At 37.3% G+C, this 20817-nt stretch overlaps 1 protein-coding gene across 4 annotated transcripts in view; it reads left to right on the top strand.

Moving 5' to 3' along the window:
- The window catches only part of ESYT2 (extended synaptotagmin 2), an 84882-nt gene that overhangs the window by 34257 nt on the left and 29808 nt on the right, over positions 1–20817 (top strand). For all 4 annotated transcript variants that reach the window (XM_051612396.1, XM_051612395.1, XM_051612394.1 and 1 more), the window contains exons 4-7: positions 1561–1637; positions 7344–7416; positions 8141–8230; positions 19669–19724. In XM_051612396.1, the coding sequence (XP_051468356.1) occupies positions 1561–1637; positions 7344–7416; positions 8141–8230; positions 19669–19724 (296 nt within the window). The remainder of the gene's footprint in view (positions 1–1560; positions 1638–7343; positions 7417–8140; positions 8231–19668; positions 19725–20817) is intronic.

Below are 20817 nucleotides of genomic sequence, written 5' to 3'. Positions count from 1 at the left end.
GTATAGCAACTCCTAGTCATGAGAAGAACTCATAGCAACATGATTTCAATACTGTTCGTGTAATGCTTTACGTTATGTGAGCAGGGACCATTATCCTTGTCTTGCCAGGTAATCCAAGTGCTATTACCTTTCTTGTAACGGATGAACTTTCAATCATTTTCTGTATGGAGTCCAGGCTGCTGGCTCAGCTTTCCAAAGTACTGCATATTACATAGAATCAAGGAGCAGGTAAATGTTTACCTTCTGTTCAGTCCCGTGAAAGTAAGGGTCATAGTATGTAGCTCTTAGCTGCCTGAAGAAGACCCTGTTTGACCAGCACAAGTTAAGAATAAGTTACCTCTGCTTGCAGTAAGTTTGGCACTACTTACTCTTACCTATATCAACCAGAACTTTAGTTCTGTTGAGATGTAGCTTAACAGTGTTTTTGTGCAGTTGTCTTTTGTGTTCTTCTTGCTTGTTATCAATGGGATTTTAAGTAAGGATTTTAATTTATTTTTTTCCCCCCCATCCTCTGAATGTTAGGAAAACTGAAGAGTTTCTGCCGTGATGGATGGGAATTGTTTTTCTCTCTTTGTGACTCTAGTTCATGTATACTACAGTTCATTATACTTTACTGTACCTTTTGTGTAGGTATTTTTGCTTTGTTTTTTAAAAGTTGTAAATCCTTTTACAGGGAGGCTCTATATTACAGGATGTAGAATAGCACTCCTTTTAAGCCATAGTAATTTTAAGTAGGGTTTAAATTAGCTTCCGCACTTCCATATGCTCTTGCAGCTGGAGTGAGTTCTGGACATGAGAAGCATCCTGTGATCTGCACAGTCCTAAACACAGTGGGAATCTGACAGCCATGAGATTTCCATTTTAGTTAAATGACTGAAAAGGTGTAAATAGAAATATGGCAGTTTTTTCGGAGAGGAAGAACTCAAAATGTGACATGAGATGGTCCTAAGTAAGGTCATTGTTCATCCTTTTCCACCTAGCATTTGATAAACGTTTGAGTCTTTGAATGTTTGATTGGTATGTGTTGTTTGTGTAAGAGAGAGAGAGGGAGTTTAGAACCACACAGTGGTTTAGAAAGCACAGAGTGCTTTCTAAGCACACAACTGCTTGTGGAGATTATGGCTAATTTCCATCCATTCTGTCTAATTTCATGTAAGGCAAATAAATTTTTTAAATTAAATTTATCTTGTTGTTTTAGTTGCACAGAAAGGAATGCTTTGTCTGGGAGTGTTAGACATTTACTGGTATAAAGAAATGAGAAGTTTATTGGGGGGAGAGGGGAAGCTTGATCTTAGGTTTTTGGTATATCTTGAAATCTAGTGGTCTAAACCGAGGGTAATTGCCAGAAGGGTTGTGCTGGAGTGGATCCTAGCAAGGTGATTTTTAGCCTTGAAAAAACATCTAGACCTAAAGTGATAGTTTTGCTTCATACCTTTTGATAATTCTTATAGTGAATTCTTAACTTGGATGTGCATATATTCACCTTTATTTTGAAGTTAAGGGTTTAATCTGGTATAGTTCAGTAGAAGGATCCAACTTTTACTTGCTTCATTATTCCAGCCTCTGCGGATAAATGGTGTGAAAGTGTACACTGAAAATGTGGACAAAAGGCAGATCATTCTGGATCTTCAAATCAGGTAAACTTTATGACCATATTACAATGGTGCCCATGCTTTATAATATGTGTTTTATTTGATTTGGCAGTTATGTTGGCCTGAAAGGAGAAGAATTGCTTCATTAGGCAAATGTAGTTATTTCTAGTTATACATTAGTGGAGGAAGGAACTGCATCCTGTAAATAGCATTTATCTGAGGGCAGTAGTATATCAACTCAGTGTGCATCATTAAAGTAATGTAGGTCAATAAAAAATCTACAAAGCTAAAGCACTATCTTAGAAATGTCTTTCTAAAGTATTAAAACTTTGTAATGAAGTTTAGTGTAGTCTAAATTTAGGATGTAAGTTATTTGAGGGTATTTTTACTTTTCTCAGTTACTTAGTTTTTTGTATAAACATGGTATTAGAAAAACAGAATGATAGCTACTGAGGTACTTGTGCCCATACCACTAACTGAAGTAAATCTGTGTATTATGCAATACCAGAATGAACTGTGCTCTGCTGCTTTGGGTTTCTTTGCCCTTTCATCATGACCCCTTTGATATAGGTTTATAAATAGATACCCCAAACATTTGCCAGACTCTTTCTCAACAGAGGCTGAAGTTACAGAGTTTTTTGAAAGTTCAGTCAGTCAACCCAGCAGTGTTTGCATATTTGACCATCATAGATATGTGTTACATTGACTACTTTTACTTGTCTGTAGCTTGTGGAAGGTTTTGTCAGTCACTTATGATCCAGCAAAGAGCAGCCTTCTGGGTTCCTTGCTGTTTCCTGGCAGTAACTAGAAGGGTAATCAGACCTCTCACCTTTTCTTTTTCTGAATCACTTCCAAAGTTTGAACTTGGTTGTTAGTTTTGCATATTTACCTAAATCTCAGCTATGTTGAAGACTTTGCTGCTTTGTCAGAGCTGGGCCTCAGAGTGTTTAGAGATGTTGCTGCATACTTTTCTGGGTTTCAGAGCAGGGTGAGGGCTACATCTATGAGCAGGGCCCAGTCTGTACTGAACTGAATCACTTTATTTCTGTAGGAAAAAAAGACAGCTACCCAAATCAGGGATTGGTCTTGCTGGACAAAATGCATCAAGTTTGACTCTTGAGAGTTTGTTTCACTGAATGGATGCTGTTTGGCCTAATGGATATATTTCCTTCAGTTTTCTCATTGTGACGTCTGATTGCAGCTGCGAGAACAGTCTTACCTTTTCAGACTTAAGTCCTCAGGAGAAGAGACTTGTCTGGCCACTATGGACACAGTGCAAATAAATGAGTTTTGAGAAGCTAATTTTGAGACATTTGAGTGGCCAAGTCTGCCAAGATAATTTTTCCCTTTAAATCAGAATTATTTTCAAAGGAGAAGATGGTAAATCTAGGGGTTTTTTTGTGGGTTTTTTGTTTGTTTGTTTGTTTTTGTTTTCTCTTGCTGATCTTTATTAAGTAGGTTGGGACAGATAAACATGAAAATAACAAGAGGTTTGTACACAGATTTCAGGGATAATGTCCTATTACTTAGACTTGAAGGAAAAAAAAAAGTCCTTTAATATGAGGGTGGTGGATCACTGGAACGGGTTGTCTAGAGAGGTGGTGGAGGCCCCATCCCTGGAGACATTTATGGTCAGGCTTGATGGGGCTCTGAGCTATTTGTTCTAGTTGGAGATGTCCCTGCTTACTGTAGGGGCGTTGGACTAGATGACTTTTAGACGTCCCTTCCAACCCGAGATATTCAATGATTCTATGAAATTTTTACCCGTATGTCTCATTGCATTACATTGCAGCCTAGTTAGGGAAGTGATAACAACTGGAGTATAATGTAGTCTAAAAGGCTAAAATAGATTCCTTCAAGTGGTTTAAATAATAGTGCTGAGTCAGCTAGGTGCCCATGTACCCAAACAGCCTGTCTCTACTGCCAATGGCATAGGCTTCCAGGAAGAAAATGGAAACAGGAGATCTCTGAAGTGCCTATCATAGCTTCTAGCAATTAAGGCTTAGACAGAACGGCCATCAAAGGAAGTCCTGTTTCATATTTAAGACTTGTCCTTGACGCTTTCTCATTGGGAAAGGGCTCTTTTTTCAAAGGCTTTATATTATCCAAGTTTAAGGCAAATGGCACCCTAGTATCAATTGATACCGTTTGAGGGTGTGGCAGGGGGGAGAGAAGGAAATATTTATATTTTTATTTATGTCCATTCATTATTTTAATAATATTCTTTTATCCTGCTGTTTCACCATTGTGGCTTCCTTTAGCCCTTCCTAGTGTCACTTGTTTGTGATGGAAAAGATGCATTTGCTTTGGACATTCCATACAGTACATTTACATTGTTTCAGTGTGTCTCCAACACACTTATTTAGGTTTTGGTTTTTTGTGTTTTGTTTGTTGTGGGTTTTTTGTTTTGGTTTTGGTTTTTTGTTCTTGGGGTTTTTTGCATCTTCTTTTAATTTTTGGGGGGTTTTTGCTTTTAAGTTTAATTGCAGGAGTGTGTTTTGGTTTAGATTTTATTACTTCTGCAAGGGTATCAAGTGCATTATGATTATGACTTCAGACTGTTTTTCAGAACTTTTTGAAACAGGTCCTATTCATCACCCAGGATCCAATTAAGAACTTTACTCTTGTAAGCAGCTTTACTAGCTAATCCACAAAACAATCATTGGAAAATGTATTTAAACACTCAGTTTCAGGACCACAACTGCAAAGGGAACACTTTTCCTTTATCTTACTTACTGTGAGCTTTGTGTTAAAAAAAAAATTGTCAAAACTCAAGTTATGATTTAAAAGTCTAGTTACTGGTAACAAAGATGAGTGAGGAAAAATTTTATTTACTTGAGCAGATGAAGATAAAGTCAAAATAAACTATTAATAGATATAAATCTTATATTTGCTAAACTCTGTGAATGTAGTAAACTCTTGGGGAAAATTAAAGGTTATGGATCAACAGAAAAGATAAACTCTTAAATGAAATGTGAACTGTCATAAAGTTTAAAAAGCTTGAGAGATTGAGGAAATACTTGTTAATACTGTACACTTGAGTTTCCTCTGCTTCTCATGATGCCTAAAAATAGAGGCAATAAAAGTTTTAGGCTGAAAATTTAAACACATGGAATTAGGTTTTTTTTCATGTGCTATTATTGAATGGAGAAACTGACAGTCATTGTACTGGCAGAAGATAGATGTAAAAATGAGGTCTAGAGACCTTCTAAAAAATAATGAAGATAGTACAAAGTACAGAATCACAGATCATTGTAAGCTGGGAAGGATGTTTGTCCTGTCTTTGTTTTTTTGTTATTCTTTTAGTTACCTTCTGTGGGCTACAGTGACCACATACAGCATACTGTGCTTCTCATCTGGTTCAGTACAGCTGCTGTCATACTCTTACAAGATGGTCCTCATTAAACTGTAATTTATCTTAGTGATCTGCACATTACATAGGTCATAAAGATTTCTGGGTATTATGATCTGAATGTATAGAATTTGCTTAATAAATGAGCCTTCAAGTTGTATGTTATGTTACAGTGGTATTCTGTACGGCATCAGCTGCTAATGGACCCAGCCAAATATCCTAGGGGATAAAACCATGTTTAACCTTATAATAAGGTTAAAAGTTGTTGACTTATTACCCTCAAATGCAGTTTGTTACTATTTTTACTTCTTTGTCATCACGTTGTTATGGATTTTCAAAGTAGCATATTGCTTCCCAGCCTTCATAACACAAATAGTTCTGATGCTACAGATAGCCAAGATTGAGGTTTCAGTTGCAGGTTTTAATTGACCTTACTTCTCTGTGTCATGTTGTTATGCAATTATATATGTGTGTGTGAGTGTATTTTTATATATATGTCTGCTACATCTATTTATAGTTAGGTAAGTAAAAATAGAAATTGCATAGTTTCAAATTGTATATTAAGAATAATATACCTATTTTTAAACTGTCCGGTCACACTGCATTCTTTCCAGGGAAAGCTACAGTCACCTTCCATTAACACAGACCCCTGTCATATTGTGGTCTTCCAGATCCCCAAACTGGTCATTGTACCAAAATGATTCTGTGTAGTGTTACCTACTCCAAAATAAATTCCAAAGTTGGATATTTACAAAAATGTCTTGGTACTATTTATTTCTGTTTAAGGGATGATAAAGTTTGCATTTGCTTGAAATCCCTTAGACAGCACCATCACATACAGAGCACAGGAGGTTACAGATGATTCAGATAATAGATATCCTGAATGCAGTAGCCCTCACCTTTATTTTCTTTTGATAGTACCTTGTGACCATCAGCTGTCAGGGGGGACAGGGCAGGATTCCTGCTCTTACCATGAGAGTAATTTATTTTATTTTGTCTTGATCTTAAAATGATCCCACAAGTAGAGCAACTCCATTCATGATTTCCCAGTCGTTTCTATAATAAATTTCCATCAGACTCCTAAACATGACTTAACAGTTTTTAACTGTACAGGCTAGGTCTGGGCAACATAGTGTGGGAAGCCTGGGCTCTACTGCAGAATCTGGAACAAGATGTCCTGTGGAGAAAAAAAATTCCTGTCAACCATCCCACCCCTAGAAATATCTGGATTAAGCTGCCTTACCTCCTCCCCATTTAGTTCCTTTTTCCGTTTTCTTTAACTGGGCAGTCGGCTCAGAAAGCTCTTTAGATTATTTTATTGTCCTTTCATTGTAAGCCAGATCTTCTTAGCCACTTGCCTTGTCCAACCAGTCTCCTCCTAGCTGAGCCTGGGGTTCAATCTGTTGGTTTTTGGTTTTAGCTCATTCTCCAGAATCATTGACCAATTCCCTTGCTAAATTAGTGTCTCAAGCTTTCTTCCTAAATTCCTTGTTGAGTCTCAGAATTAGTTTGTTTTCAGATTCAATACAGTTTACAGCAGCAGCAGTTCTTGGGAAATACCTGCTCAACTCTGGGACATGCTTGACCTGCGTGGAGCTTCAAGAGAAGTAGCTGCTAAAATCTGAGTCAGAGTTGTGTGCAAATGATCTTCTAGCCTTGTGGTGTAGACAAAATAGATGGGACTTTTTTACCATCTTCTACATAACTGTCTCTGAGATACAGAGCAGCATCTGCAAAATTTTAAACCCTTGACTTTGCAACCCCAAAAATGTGATGCAAGAATGTTCAGGGAAAAACTTGCATAATTCTTAGTATATTATTTTCTAATTTGCTTCCTGCCTCCTCTCTCCCTTCAGAAAGGGCTCAGCTGTTTTTGGCTTATACCTTGCTTAGTGGATCATGCAAGGTCAGCATGCCCAGCTCATTGAATTTCTAAATATGACTGTTTGCAAGTCTCATAATATTTCAGACAACTTTTGATTTTTAGCAAAACAACCACCTATATCTAGTGTTTTTCCTGATTATATTTGATGAGTGTGGATTTGGGTACATTTACTATTCATGACACCTATGTAAAACATTCCTGGAATGGAGTGTGAATTCGGTGTCTGGTATTTTCCAAAAGTAAGGTTACTTGCATGTTTTCTCTTAAAGTGTCATCTCCAGAAGCACACATACCTCTGCATTAATTTGAGTGATTTTGATGACAGTGGTGATGTTTTGAAGAGGATGTAATTATTGTAACAATCTTGGCTTTGTTATAAGTTGTAATGATTTAACATGCTTTTTTGTGTATAGACTGATATACAAAAGTATATTGTCATGGTGGTACAAAGCAGAACTGACAGTGTATTGCATTCTAGTCCATAGAAGTGAATTGTGTACTTTCTCTGTTTTAGCTTTGTTGGAAACTGTGAAATTGATTTGGAGATCAAGAGATACTTCTGCAGAGCTGGCGTGAAGAGTATCCAGGTGAAATTTATTTTTTTTTTCTTTTTATTTTGATATTGAGTCATCACTGAATTGTTACTTTCTGATTAAATAGTTTAGAAGAAAGAACCAGTAATTGTGTAGTTTTGTTGCTTAGTATTTTTTCTCAGTAAGAGATAATTTCAGTAAGATAACTAAAGGGTAGATTCCTTTCAGATGTAGAACTGTGTTAAATTTGTAACATTTTCTACTGGACTAAAGGGAGATAATTTCACATCAAGCCAATGTTTATGTGATATGTAAGTTTGTAAAGGGAATGTGGCACTTAACATTTTGCTTTATTTAATATTTCAATGTTAGATGCCATTGCTAGTTTAGAATTATTATTAGTAGCCTTGCCTTCTGATACTACCTGTAAGTATCTTCCTACTTTTGTTTTAGTATCTGTGGATGCCATGATATGGATTTGTGCCACATGTGTTTACACTAACCTGTATAAATAATCTACTTCATATTTTTAGCAAAAAAGACTTATCACTAATGTGACACAGCATCATGTGGATGAATGCAATTCACTTGTAAACCCAACTATTTAGTGCCCGTGTTAATTTTTTTCTATTTGGATGACATGTAAAGTTGTATATTTAAAATTCTTCCATAATCAAACATATAGTGAATTAGAAGTGTGAGCATTGCCAGTTGATAAATCTTATTTAAAACTTCACTAGACTAAATTTCACTGCCTTTTTTTCCTCCTTTTCCACAGATTCATGGCACTATGAGGGTTATCCTGGAACCACTAATTGGAGACATGCCCCTAATTGGAGCATTATCCCTTTTTTTCCTTAGGAAACCTGTAAGTACTTCTGTCTCTGTTTCTAGTCTTTCTAGAGTGCTGCTGACAGTGGTCAGAAAACAATGGTGCAAAAATTAGAGCAGCAAAAAGGAAGAATTTGGGAAATTGCTACCATGTGATTGAACTTTTCCAGAAAAGTAGTGGACAAATTTTATTAATAGTAGATGAAACCCAGATGAAAAATAATTACCTTGAACTTCTGAAGTGTGCCTTGTCAAAGCTGTCATTTTTTTCTTACAAGTCTTCTGGATAAGGGAAGATGAATAGATAAAGTCGAAGTTGTTTGTAAAAAAGCTATCCTATCTGCCATGGATATGCAGAACAGATTTGTGCATTTTTTTTCTGTAAAAGCCTTTCAGATTTTTGAAGAATATCTTCTCCTTTTTCATCTCTAAACTAAACATTTCCCATTCTTTTGGTGTTACCAGAAATTAAGGTCAGAACAGGTGTATTGAAATTACCCACTCCAATCAATGACCGAAGTTTTTATCCTAGATAGCAGGTGAGCAATTTTCATTACACTTGTCAATGACCCAAGTATGAGAATGGGTAAAGCAGAATAAGATGGAATTGGAATTCAAAATGATCAGTAGCAGAGCTTGGAGACAGTGTCATGTATTTCACCTGGAATATGTCCTAGGCCAAGGTGCACATGTGGGCAGGAATCATAGAATCATAGAATCATAGAATCCTAGGGGTTGGAAGGGACCTCGAAAGATCATCTAGTCCAACCCCCCTGCCAGAGCAGGGTCACCTAGAGTACATCACACAGGAAGGCATCCAGGCGGGTTTTGAATGTCTCCAGCGAAGGAGACTCCACAACCTCTCTGGGCAGCCTGTTCCAGTGCTCTGTCACTCTTACAGTAAAAAAATTTTTCCTGATATTCCTCTTAAACCTCCTATGCTCCAACTTGTATCCATTACTCCTTGTCCTATCACTGGTCTTCACTGAAAAAAGCTTAACTCCATCGTCTTGACACTCACCCTTTACATATTTGTAAACATTGATGAGGTCCCCCCTCAGTCTCCTTTTCTCCAAACTAAAGAGACCCAGCTCCCTCAGCCTTTCCTCATAAGGGAGATGTTCCACTCCCTTAATCATCTTTGTGGCTCTGCGCTGGACTCTTTCAAGCACTTCCCTGTCCTTCTTGAACTGAGGGGCCCAGAACTGGACACAATATTCCAGATGTGGCCTCACCAATGCAGAATAGAGGGGGAGGAGAACCTCTCTTGACCTACTAACTAAGGAGTAATACTGAAACACAGATAAGCCAAGAAGGTCTTGCTGGTATGAAAATGATACAGCTAGCCTGACTTGTGTGGACAAGAGTGCAATCCTCAAGATGCTTTCAGTTTTAGGCACAGCACTTCAACAAAGATAGTGACCAGTAGAGAGATAAGAATAAACTTGACGTTTGAGGTCACACCAAAAGAATGGGAAATGTTTAGTTTGGAGAAGAAAAAGGAGAATATATTCTTCAAAAATCTGAAAGGCTTTTACAGAAAAAAAATGCACAAATCTGTTCTGCATATCCATGGCAGATAGGATAACAGATAAAAACAGCAAGGAAATTCAGGCTGGCCAAAGGGGATGAGGGAAGGCTGGAATGATGGTGATGAAGCACTGCAATAGGCTGCCTGGAGACACTGAATATCTATCCCTGATGTCTCTTAAGAGAAGATTGGACCTGCATCTGTAAGGATTGACATGAAGTACAGCTTTTCCAGAGCCAGTCACACAGACAGGCTCTTTAGGTTGTATCCAGCCTAGGGAATCTTGCAGAAGGTGAGGTCCTGGGCATTATAACTGGCATTACTTAGAAAGGTTGACTATGACTTAGTCCTGGTCATTACTTACTAAGAAGTAATCAATTCTTAGTAATTTATTTATCTAAATGAAACTGTGATATACTTTAGAAATGTTTCCTAGGATGCCCTGTTCTGTTTGCTACTCCAACAACAGTGAAAGGATCTGAGGACTTTTTGGCTCAGTGAATATGATTTTGCATCATGGAGTCTGGCACCAAAATGATGAGAGTTCTTGCAGAATTCAATAATGTTGTAGTCATTCCAGATGTATTTAAATGCTCTTGAATTAAGAGAATTAAAGAGAATTATTCTTAGGTCACTGAGAAAGAAGAAAACCTCTGGATCTGAGTCATTCGAAGAAAATAAGGAAAGTTTTTTGAGGCTACCAGCTTCTCTGAATTCTGGCCTGTTCAATATGCTCTTTTTAAAATACAATGAGTGTTAAGTTTGAAACTAACAGTTTTTGAACGCTGGGAATCTGGGTGGTGTAGTCATATAATTTCAGTGCAACAGTTTCTAGTATGTTAAAGGGGTAGATGTATGTCATTGAAGTTCATAGCTGTTTCAAAGTCCATGCAGCAATCTTACTATAGAAAAATATAAAGGAGAATGTAATACATATTGCAGACTTGCTGGTAGAAAATTCTTTGATGTTGGATATGTGTGTGTAACAAATGCAGTTTCAGTGATTTGAAGTTTGATACTGTTTTTAGTAAGTATCAGTAAGACAGCTTAAACAAAAATGTGGACTTGATGGAAATTCTTCTGCTAACATGCTTCTTTAAAGGATTTAATTGTTTTCATCTCTTACTTGGAAGTATGTATTTACATTGGAAGCTTTTGTTTCTTGGGTATGGTCTAATTAAACAGTAAAACTTGTGATGTCAAGATGTAACAATTTCACACTGCTGGGTCATCAATTACCAGGATGTGGGTTTAGGCCCTTTGCAACAGTGTCAGATTGATCATCTTGATTTCACTCTGCAACTCTTAAATAGTTGATCTAATTTTCAAAGCTTGAGGGGTGGGAGTGAATTGTTTACTTCAACAACTGTAGAAGGTATGTTGTTGCTTTCTTAAATGAAATAATATTCCTGTAACAGTTCTTTTGAGCAAATGCTGTATGATAATTTTTTCTAACTTACTGAAAAGTTAGATTTTTATGGGTGTTTATGTATGGCCTAGGAAAAACTTCTGGTGTCACTTGTGTCATTTAAGTGGCTTGTTTCATCTGTCTAGAGAGACCCTGTGTGTTTGCAAAGATGGAACATAGATTCTAGTAAAACATGTAAGAGCTTGGAGGTATTTTGTGGATAATTTAGTGAGCTTTTTTGTAAATGTGAAATAGTTCACACAAAACTGGTAAAACACCATTGGTCTTACTTGGAAAGGGTTGGGGAAGTACACTGGGATGAACCAAATTTAGATTTCCACATGTTTCTTTGAAGTGAGTCTAAACATGAGGAGAGGTCTGCTTAAGTTTTGTCTCATTTTTACTCTCTGGCTGAGCTGTATGAGTGTGAGGCATCTGTTAATGTACATGTTTATACTAACAAACTAAGCATGGCCATGACAAGGATTGAACACTGCCTTATGGTAGTCTGCACTGTGTAATTGTTAGCATACTCTCTGATAGTATTTTGCTATTTACTGCTCTCCCAAACAATATCCAGACAGTACAGTGCCCAGCTCATTACAGGAACCATCTAATAAGCAAGTTAATCGCAAACACTCTTATTTTAGAGGAACAGGGAGAAGAGTTCAGCTGTGTTCATGTTGTAGACGTGGTTTGTGTTGTTTTATATTCACTGAGAAAGAAACTAGTGTACAGCAGAAGCTGTTCTGACACACTGGGTGCCAGAGCCATGACCCAATGCAGTATGTCTGGACTGCTTTCCTGGGCTACCTCCTGCAGCTACTGCTGCTTTGCCCTTTCCTAGGGGAGAGGCAGGAAAGCTGGCAGGGGATACGGGAGGGACAGATCAGCAGGCGGGGTGCTCCTAAGCCATTCCTGACACTTCCTCTGTGTCCCAGCATTGTGCTCTGTTAGCGTTTGTCTGGGTCTTTCATTTCTGGTACTCCTAGATACCTCCCTGGTCAGCTTTCAGCTCCCGTACCTGTGGCCAGTCCTTTCTGTCCCTGATCCACTCTAAGTGCTATGTGTTTGCAAAGGACTTAATTCAGATAACTTGCAACTGAAAAGAAATCAAACGAAGCACCTCTCATTTGTGGTCAGTAGCTTTCTGAACTTTGGGAAATACTTTGTCCACAGTAATTTTGTCTTTACTCCTACCCCCATGCCACTTTATTAGAGATCTGGTTGACTCAGCGCAACAAAAAAGCATGGGAAGTAGACTGGAATAGGAAAAATAAAAAGTCAACCCCTCCCCCAAAATAATTCTGCTTCAAAAACATTCGAAGTGTTTTTCAACATTCTTTCAAGCTAGTGGTCAAGGTCTGAGAAAACTTAAGAGTGGATTGTTCAAAAAAACGTATCTTTGAATCAAATTATGACATAATTTTGATAAACATGGGTGGTTAGTTTTTTCTAAGCAGACTTCTCTCCCTGCTGCTGCCTGTCTTCTGGGTGTTCATTTTTCTAATTTCTGTAGAAAAATCTAAAATGCTTATTGTAGCAGTAACAAAATTCTGTCCTCGTACTAGAGAACAAGTGGCTGCAGCCAAGGAAAGCTTTTCATCAATATTTTTGTTAGAAGAGAAGAGGAATTAGTTGGCAGCTAGCATTAGATTTTGTTCTCATATTTTCCAGCATAAAGTAACTGGCAACAATTCCTCTTGCTCTGTATCATCTGTTTGCTGGCCTTAATGACTATATAAGGCAACGCAGACTAAATTAATAGTTCCAAACATACTTGTTTAATGAGTTTACCAGTCTTGTATTTCTGAGTAATGCATGACATTTGTGATGCTACAAGATTTCTTACTTTAAATGAAACGTTTAAAATACTTTATTTTGCTGTTATTATTGTGAAGAAAGTACTAAAAGTTTAATCAGTTTATAAAATATGTCCAAATATGTAAGAGATTTCGAGAGAAGTATGTGCATTCTAATGTTTTGAGGAATCTGAGCTGAAATGCTAGAGAGAAGTTACAACTGTGTAAATTGTCAAGATTTGTAAGATTTTTCACATTACTTCTCATTATGCTAACATTACATGTATTTGGCCGGTATTCTGCTTCTGTAAGTGTAGTTATCTTTTAAAACAAGACATCACATTGTCAATTATTTATTTTTGGTTCAGTTACAGAAGTGTGTGTGGCTTATAGCTGTACTGCAAACCAGTAATTTTCAAAAGCTTGTTTAGTGACGCACTTAATACTGAAGGCATGTAGTAACCCAGCCCTTTTCTCTTTTTCAAAAAAACCCACAACAAGGCAAACATGAAAATACTAATACTACTGTTTTAAAAAAACAATGGCTGGAAAACAGGATGCCTTCCAGCAAAGTGGGCAACTCTTCTAAAGCTCTCATATTTTTATTTACAGTTTTGCCCTTTGCTTGCCAACTTGATCACTACTCTCCCTCTACTCACTTTACAGATTGGTTCTGTCCTGTAGTTTAGATTCGTTTAATATTGGTTTCGTTTAATGTTGGCTGCCTTTGGAAACTTCTGTGCTGGATGTCACTTTCAAAATTACCAGTCCAGATGAAAATTAGACTCAAAAGGAGTGCTTGCACCAAGAATGACTCTACTGTGGTTCTGGATGACCATTCACAAGTAGCAGAAGATAAATTTCTGAATCACAGAGTGGTTAAGGTTGGAAGGGACTTTAGAGATCATCAGGTTCCAACCTCCCTGCTGTGCGCAGGGATGCCTCACACTAGACCAGGCTGCACAAGCCTCATCCAACCTGAGTGTAAACACCTCCAGGGAGAGGGCTTCCACGACCTCCCTAGGCAACCTATTTCAGCCCCTTACTACCCTCATGGGGTAGAATTTCTTCCTGATGTATAACCTAAATCTTTCTGAGAAGAAACACAACTTATCCTGTGGAATTCTATTCTTGTGCCCTGTAGCAGAGCTTCAATATGTCCTGCAGAAATCTTATTTTTCTGTAACTTGATTACAGGAAGTAGTTCATCAGCATTTTAAAATACTTTGTGGCTTCTCTTCCAACAACTACTAGTGCTTATGGCAGCCAAATCAAGCCACAGGGCTGGCAGTATTCAGAGGCTGTTTGTTTTGCTGCAGTGAACTTAAGTTATGGCCCTGTACATTCTACATTCCAGTACTTTATTCTCCCTTTTGTAAAGGCATCTAGGATATTGAGAACACCAAATACGTAAGAAATAGCCATCAGCTTTTAGCCTGTGTTTACTTATGGGCTGCAACAGAGTTTTGAAACTCTCTCAGTGTATGTGTTGCATTAGTTCTCAGTACAGAGCCTTGGTAAGACAAAAATTTCTTTATTTTCAGGAAGGATACATTCTTTGTTTTCACTGCTCTGAGCAGAGGAGGAATTGAAAGAGCTTTTAGTAACATGACACATGTACTACTTCATTGGAAAGTGTAACTAGTGTCTGAATCCTGCTCCAGGCCAGTGAGCTGGCTGGTAAGAGTCTCTGCAAGGCACATCATCTCTCTCAGTTGCAATGTGTTGTGGAAAGGCACCACATCGTTTCTGGTTCCTGGCAGGGTTTCACTTAGTGACAAATCCTGAACACAATCTTTCCAGTGCCCTGCTAGTTCTGTCTCAGAGAACCAGCTGGCACTCCCTGAGTTTAGCTAAACTAAAAGAATAATGCGTTGCTCAAAAAAGGAAGAAGGAAATTAAATTGTTAAACTATTTGGAAATGTATAGGACAAAACTTTTTTTAAAATCTTTTGCTTTGTTTTTGTTTGTTTTTTTGGTGGTGGGTTTTTTGTTTGTTTGTTTGTTTTAATATTCAGTGCTTCATAACATGATTCATCAGCTGGCAGTCTTTTTCTTGCTCCCTTTTCCTCCACAGGGCTTTCCAGTTAGGGTGGTGATGTTGCTTTAACTTCATGTCAGGATCACAAGTTAGCGGGTTTTCTTCCCCAGCAAGCCATGGTATGGTAATGCCCAAAACATAGAATGAAAATCCTTATTATTTGGCTGCAGTATGGCTGGAAGAGCCTCCCTCTTGCATATCAAGCAATACTGCAGATTTGACTACTGTCTTCCCTCTCTGCTGTGAGTTTGTCTGCTGTCAATGCTATTTCTGTACTACTGCAGGTATAAGCTTTTTTTTTGCCTGAACTTGGTGTTGCTTTTTGCAAAACTCTTCTAACATCACAAAAGGTGTATCTTATGCTGAAGTCTGATTATGTTTGGAAGCCACAAGTGCAGACTTGAAAAAACTTCATTGAGAGAAATGGGGAGGGTGGAGGAGAAGAATACCAAACCCCCAAAAAACATGAAAAGAGCATCAGTCACTAATATATGTAGACTAAGATTAGAGATTGTATGTTACTGCGGTGGTATCAGTGTGCTTCATTACTGCTAGACTCTTCTGGCAGAACTGGAAATAAAGCACTCATGGTGGCAAACATAGCAAATCTTGCCTGCAAGGAGAACTTGCCTTCAAAGCCTGAAGAGTTAAAGATGATTTATGTCAGGAGTTTGAAGGCTCATATTCCTTCCAAAATATTTAATGGCTTAAGATTTATTTGCAAAGCTTTCTAATAATCCTGTAAAGTGCTTAGCCTTAGTAATGTGTTTTAATTTATTAGCTCCAGCTTTGAATGGAAAAGGATTTGTCTGACATTTCTGAAATTGACCTCTGTCTTTGTATTTATTCTGGTACAATAAGTGGAAGAATAGATGTTTCTGATATTATATTTACTAAAATGAAAATCTTTCAGTTCTTAGTGGTATCCCACAGGTTGTTTTTTGGGTTTTTTTGGGGTTGTGGCAGTTAATACAGAAATTATTATGATACTTGTTTCTCAATGCTGAATTTCAACATGTATTGGGATTGCTCAGTTGTTTTAATTCAGTTAAGTCTATTTAGGAAACAGCACAGAACTTTGTGGAAGGAACTGCTGTGTGCAATAAACAAAACAAAGCAGGAAAAAATCAAAAGGAAATGCAATTTTTTTTCTCATTTTCTATTCTGAAAATTGTATGTAAAATATAGTACATGTATGTAACTGCATGTAAAACATAAATATGGGATGCAGATATGAACACATTAGGATAGTTGCTACTTTTTTAGCTATTAGTAGTGTGTGTTTGCCTTCCAATTTGCCTATGAATAATGTAAAAGGGAATAAGTAATGTAATAAACTGGGTTCTTTGTCTTAAAACGGTATAAAATTACATTTTCCAGAGCCTTGGTAGCTTACATAGATTTTTTTGAAGTATGACATAATGTAATGTCAAAACTTGTGTTTAGAACATTATTAGAATATTCTGTTATTCTATTATAACATGAGAACCAGCTTAGAAATATAAGATGTTGTTGTTTTTATCAGCTACTACCAAGCTACTTGTATGTTATGTTACTTAAACAGTTGTGGCTTTGCAGAATTGAGGAAGTAATACAAAGCCAAAGTTATTCATGCTAAGTTGAACTTTTCATCCTGGTTCAGTTCTTTATTTCTTAACTTATTTCACAGTTAAGATGAGCATGAGACTTGAGAATTTGTTCTAATAACTGGCACCATTAATTTTCAAAGAAGAATACATTGACATTACCTTCAGTTTATGTAAATATAAATGTCCTGTGTGTTCCAGCTCATAGTTCATTGTAGAAGTGTACAAGTAAATCTTGCATACCAATGTGAAATAACTTGTTTTACAACAAATTATTTCAAACAGTTTTTCTTTGCATTGGAAAATTAAAAAACTGATAGCTATAAATTGATATTAATGTAGAAAAAAAACCGTAAGACCTTAAAAAAAAGAGGAAGAAGAAGAAAAAGAGTGTTCATTGTGCTGCATGAGTTTTAGTTAAGGTCTCATCCACTTCTGGAAGGTATTGCAGCCACTTAGCCTCGCTAGCATTTAATAGAAGTACCTTAGCAAACTGAGCTTTCTACCTACCTGAAAAGTATCTTTTCCAGTCCAGTTCTTAATTGTGCATTCCCTTGCTGAAAATGTTAATTACAAAACTGTTTTCCTAACATGTTCATCTCTCATGTACAGCTTTGTGTTAAGTGCTTGGCTGACAGCCTGATCTATAGTTGAGAGGCACTGTATGCTAATGAAACATAAATTTGAAGGAAGAAAGCCAGAATGTTTGTGTAAAGACTGGCTCGTTAGCAAACTGGGTGAGTGGTTTGAACCTTCTTGTCTGTTTGAAAATGAGCCTGATAACAGAAGTCTCTCAAAAGCATTTTCTAAAAATCAGTGTTAGATACCTGTATTAGAGGAGTCTATGTTTCTGTTTCTCTCCTGCCTATGCAGAGGCGCAGGAATGTAATACGATAAAAGAAGGAGACTAAGAAAAGTCTTGGATCAACTTTCTTCATGGATATCTGCAGGAAAAGTGCTAAATTTAAAGCTTTTTATTGAAGTTTGTAGGTTTATTTACCCTTCTGAGTGGCACAGTTAGGAAAACACTAATGTGGTTGGGACCTAATGTTTTGCTGTTCCAATATCTTCACAGACTCATAGAACAGTTGAGGTTGGTAGGGACCTCTGGAAGTCACCTACTCCAACCTCCTTGCTCAAGCAGGGCTACCTTGGAACAGGTTGGCCAAGACCGTGTCCAGGCTTTTGAATATCTCCAAAGGTGGAGACTACATATCCTCTCTGGGCAACCAGCACTCAGTCACCCTCACAGTAAAAAAGAGGGAACCTTCTCTGTTTTGGTTTGTGTCCATTGCCTCTGGTCCTGTCACTGGGCACCACTGTCTTCTTTGCACCCTCCCCCTAGGTATTTATGGACATAAATAAGATCTCTCCTGAGCTTTCTCTTCTCTGGGCCAAGCAGCTCAAGTTCTCTCAGCCTTTCCTCATAGGAGAGATGCTCCAGTCCCTTAATCATCCTCATGTCCCTTTGTTGGACTCTCTCCAGTATGTCTGTGTGCTGAGGAGCTCAGAACTGGGCACAGCACTCCAGGTGTGGCCTCACCAGTGCAGAATAGAGGGGAAGGATCTCCCCCCCTCCTCAGCCTGCTGGCCATGCTTTGACTAGCACAGCCTAGGGTAGTGTTAGCCACCTTTGTGACAAGGGCACGTTGCTGGCTTGTGTAGTGAGCACTGCACATTCTTGCAGAGCATCCCGTGATATAACTTCCTTTTGTTTTGGAATATTCAGTTGTTAAATCTTACTGCCTTTTCCATTGAAAGGATGATGATTTTTTCTGCTTAACTGTTTTTTATGGGCAGGCTAGGTGTGTCACAGTTAACTGTGTTGAAATATTTTGCCACCATTACAAGACCATATTAAGTAACCGTGCTCCTTATGTAAGTAAAAGTATTATGTGTTATCTTCAGTCGAAGTATTCACAAAGGAAATAACTAATTAAACTATTAATAGATCACTCATAAAAGAATCATATGTGCTGGGTTTTTTAATAGCAAATGAAATAGGGTGATTATTCTTGCCTGTTTGTAGAAAGATGCAATGTACCTTCTTGTAGAGATTTGTTTTGTTTCAGCATTTAGCTGAAAAATTAGTTTCCTTGCTAAGGAATCTCAAAGTGTTTAACTTTTTTCATGCAGTTATTCTTAGATTGAGTTACTTGGGTTTGGTAGCATGGTGGTAGTTGGGTGGGTTTGGAATTTTTTGTTTCTGTGCACTTAATAGAAAGATTTCAGTGAGGAATAAGGAATAAGGAAACTCAGTTCTATTTTGTTATCTAGAATTAGGAGATTATAGGATTGAAAAGGACATTAGAAATTACTTGTTAATTCCAGCAGGCCTGAGGAAGAGTAAGTACATTTGCAACATTCGTATATCTAATATTCTGTAAAGATTTTCAGTGAAGGAAGACTATGTGATCTGGTAGTGAGTTATCTCAATTTTGAGGATTTTTCTCACTTAGATACTTAATCCCATTCATATATTTCTTCCTTATTATATCAGTGATAGAATGAATTTGTCTCTTTGTCATTGAAAATAGCCTCCTCTGTGTTTGCAGTCAGTTGAGACATACTCCTTCCACCTTCTTGATCCAAATCCTTTATTCTTGGTGTTGGTCATGTCTTCTAGATCTTTTATTTTCATGATCTCAAATGGGATTCTTCATCAGTTTATTATACTTTGCAAATGGATGTTGATTGACTGTTCATCTATAACAGATCCATGGTGAATGTATCTCCAGAAGATAGGACCACATTTCATTATTTGAAATTAGTTGTGTGTAGTAGGTACTGTGTTCATATGGATAGGGAGGTGCACATATATGTATTCATATGTATGCGTGGAAGAGTGGATAAGAGGTTGGTGAGTTGTTTTTATAACTCTGTTTTTAAAACTGTGTCTAAAGTCATTTGGAATGAAAGAGGTTTTGGTTGTCTAAGAAAATCCTGGAAACTGGTTATGGACCTTCCACTCTTCAGAATCTATAGTGAACACGTTTATTTCTTCAGTGTTATGAATTCTAAGATGCTTTTCTTTTTTTTTTTTCTTCTTCTCCCTCCACGCTTTACTCTCCCCTTCCACTCCTCCCTCCTTTCTCTGTATTTCACAGCTTTTGGAAATTAACTGGACTGGGCTGACCAATCTTCTGGATGTTCCGGGACTGAAGTGAGTATATATAAAGCAATGTTTGATATTCTTCCAGCCCAATAAACCCCAGAAGATCTGAACACCGCAAGCTAAGTAATTTTAGGTTAAAAGACTCTGAGCAGTTCTTTCATAATTTAGAATTATATGAGATAGCTCAATATGCAGAAGGTAGTGATTTCACCGCAAGTACATCAAAAGTATATCTAGTAGGCCTTGTTAAAAATATTTTTAATTTGTTTTTTAGTGTTTTCAGCCTTTCCAGATTTCCAGAATTTTGTGAATTTCCTGCCATTTCCTAGAAAATGTCCAGGAAGACAAGAGCCTTATTTTTCACGCCAGTAGGTTTCCAGCATCTTGGTTCATGGCTTTGTATGCTTATATATCTCTGGTTGCTTGTGTAAAGCAACCTAAGTTAGTTAGAAATACCTTCAGACAGTAATAGAATTACATAAGATATCTAGTATTTTCAAGTACTTATTTTTACAGCTTTCAGTTCATTACATGAAGATGAAATGGAGTAGCAAAAATATGGACCATACATAGCTAAAAAAAATGTTGGCTTATTCAGAGCTTTTCAAAATAGTACACCCCAAATTAAAAAGCAGAAGTAGAGGTGGAAGCCAAGCTGCTTTGAGTCTCTGCAATCCTGATAATGTTAAATTAATATATTTATAATTATCAAGTTTTAATAGTTACCCAGGGGCTTCTTATATTGAGACAATGGCTAAGGAGATAATGGTAGGTCTGATACATGCTTGGATTTTGTGCCTAGTATTTTTATTGGATCCCATGCTCACAAGAGTTGGCTGATCCCAAAATTGTTTTTTATTGTTTAAAAACAAGAGTTTTAATTTTAACATTAAATTAATCCTTTAGTGCTCAATTGTATGATTGAAATGATTTTTGCTTTACATAGACATGTGAAGTGGTTGCATGGAATCCCACTTGAACAGTCTGAAATTGGAACTTGCATTAAGTAGGTTAATGGCTGCAAGAATTGTGTGTGTTTCAAGCCTGCTTAGGGCTGCCTCTGAAGAAAGAGATTTTCTTGATGAGTGAGAAAATGGCTTCCGAAATAGAGCTCCTGAGTAACAATTTGCTCTTTTGACAT

Source organism: Apus apus, chromosome 2, assembly GCF_020740795.1.
Source record: "Apus apus isolate bApuApu2 chromosome 2, bApuApu2.pri.cur, whole genome shotgun sequence".
In the NCBI taxonomy this organism is placed as follows: domain Eukaryota; kingdom Metazoa; phylum Chordata; class Aves; order Apodiformes; family Apodidae; genus Apus; species Apus apus.
This window is presented reverse-complemented; position numbering and strand designations above follow the sequence as displayed.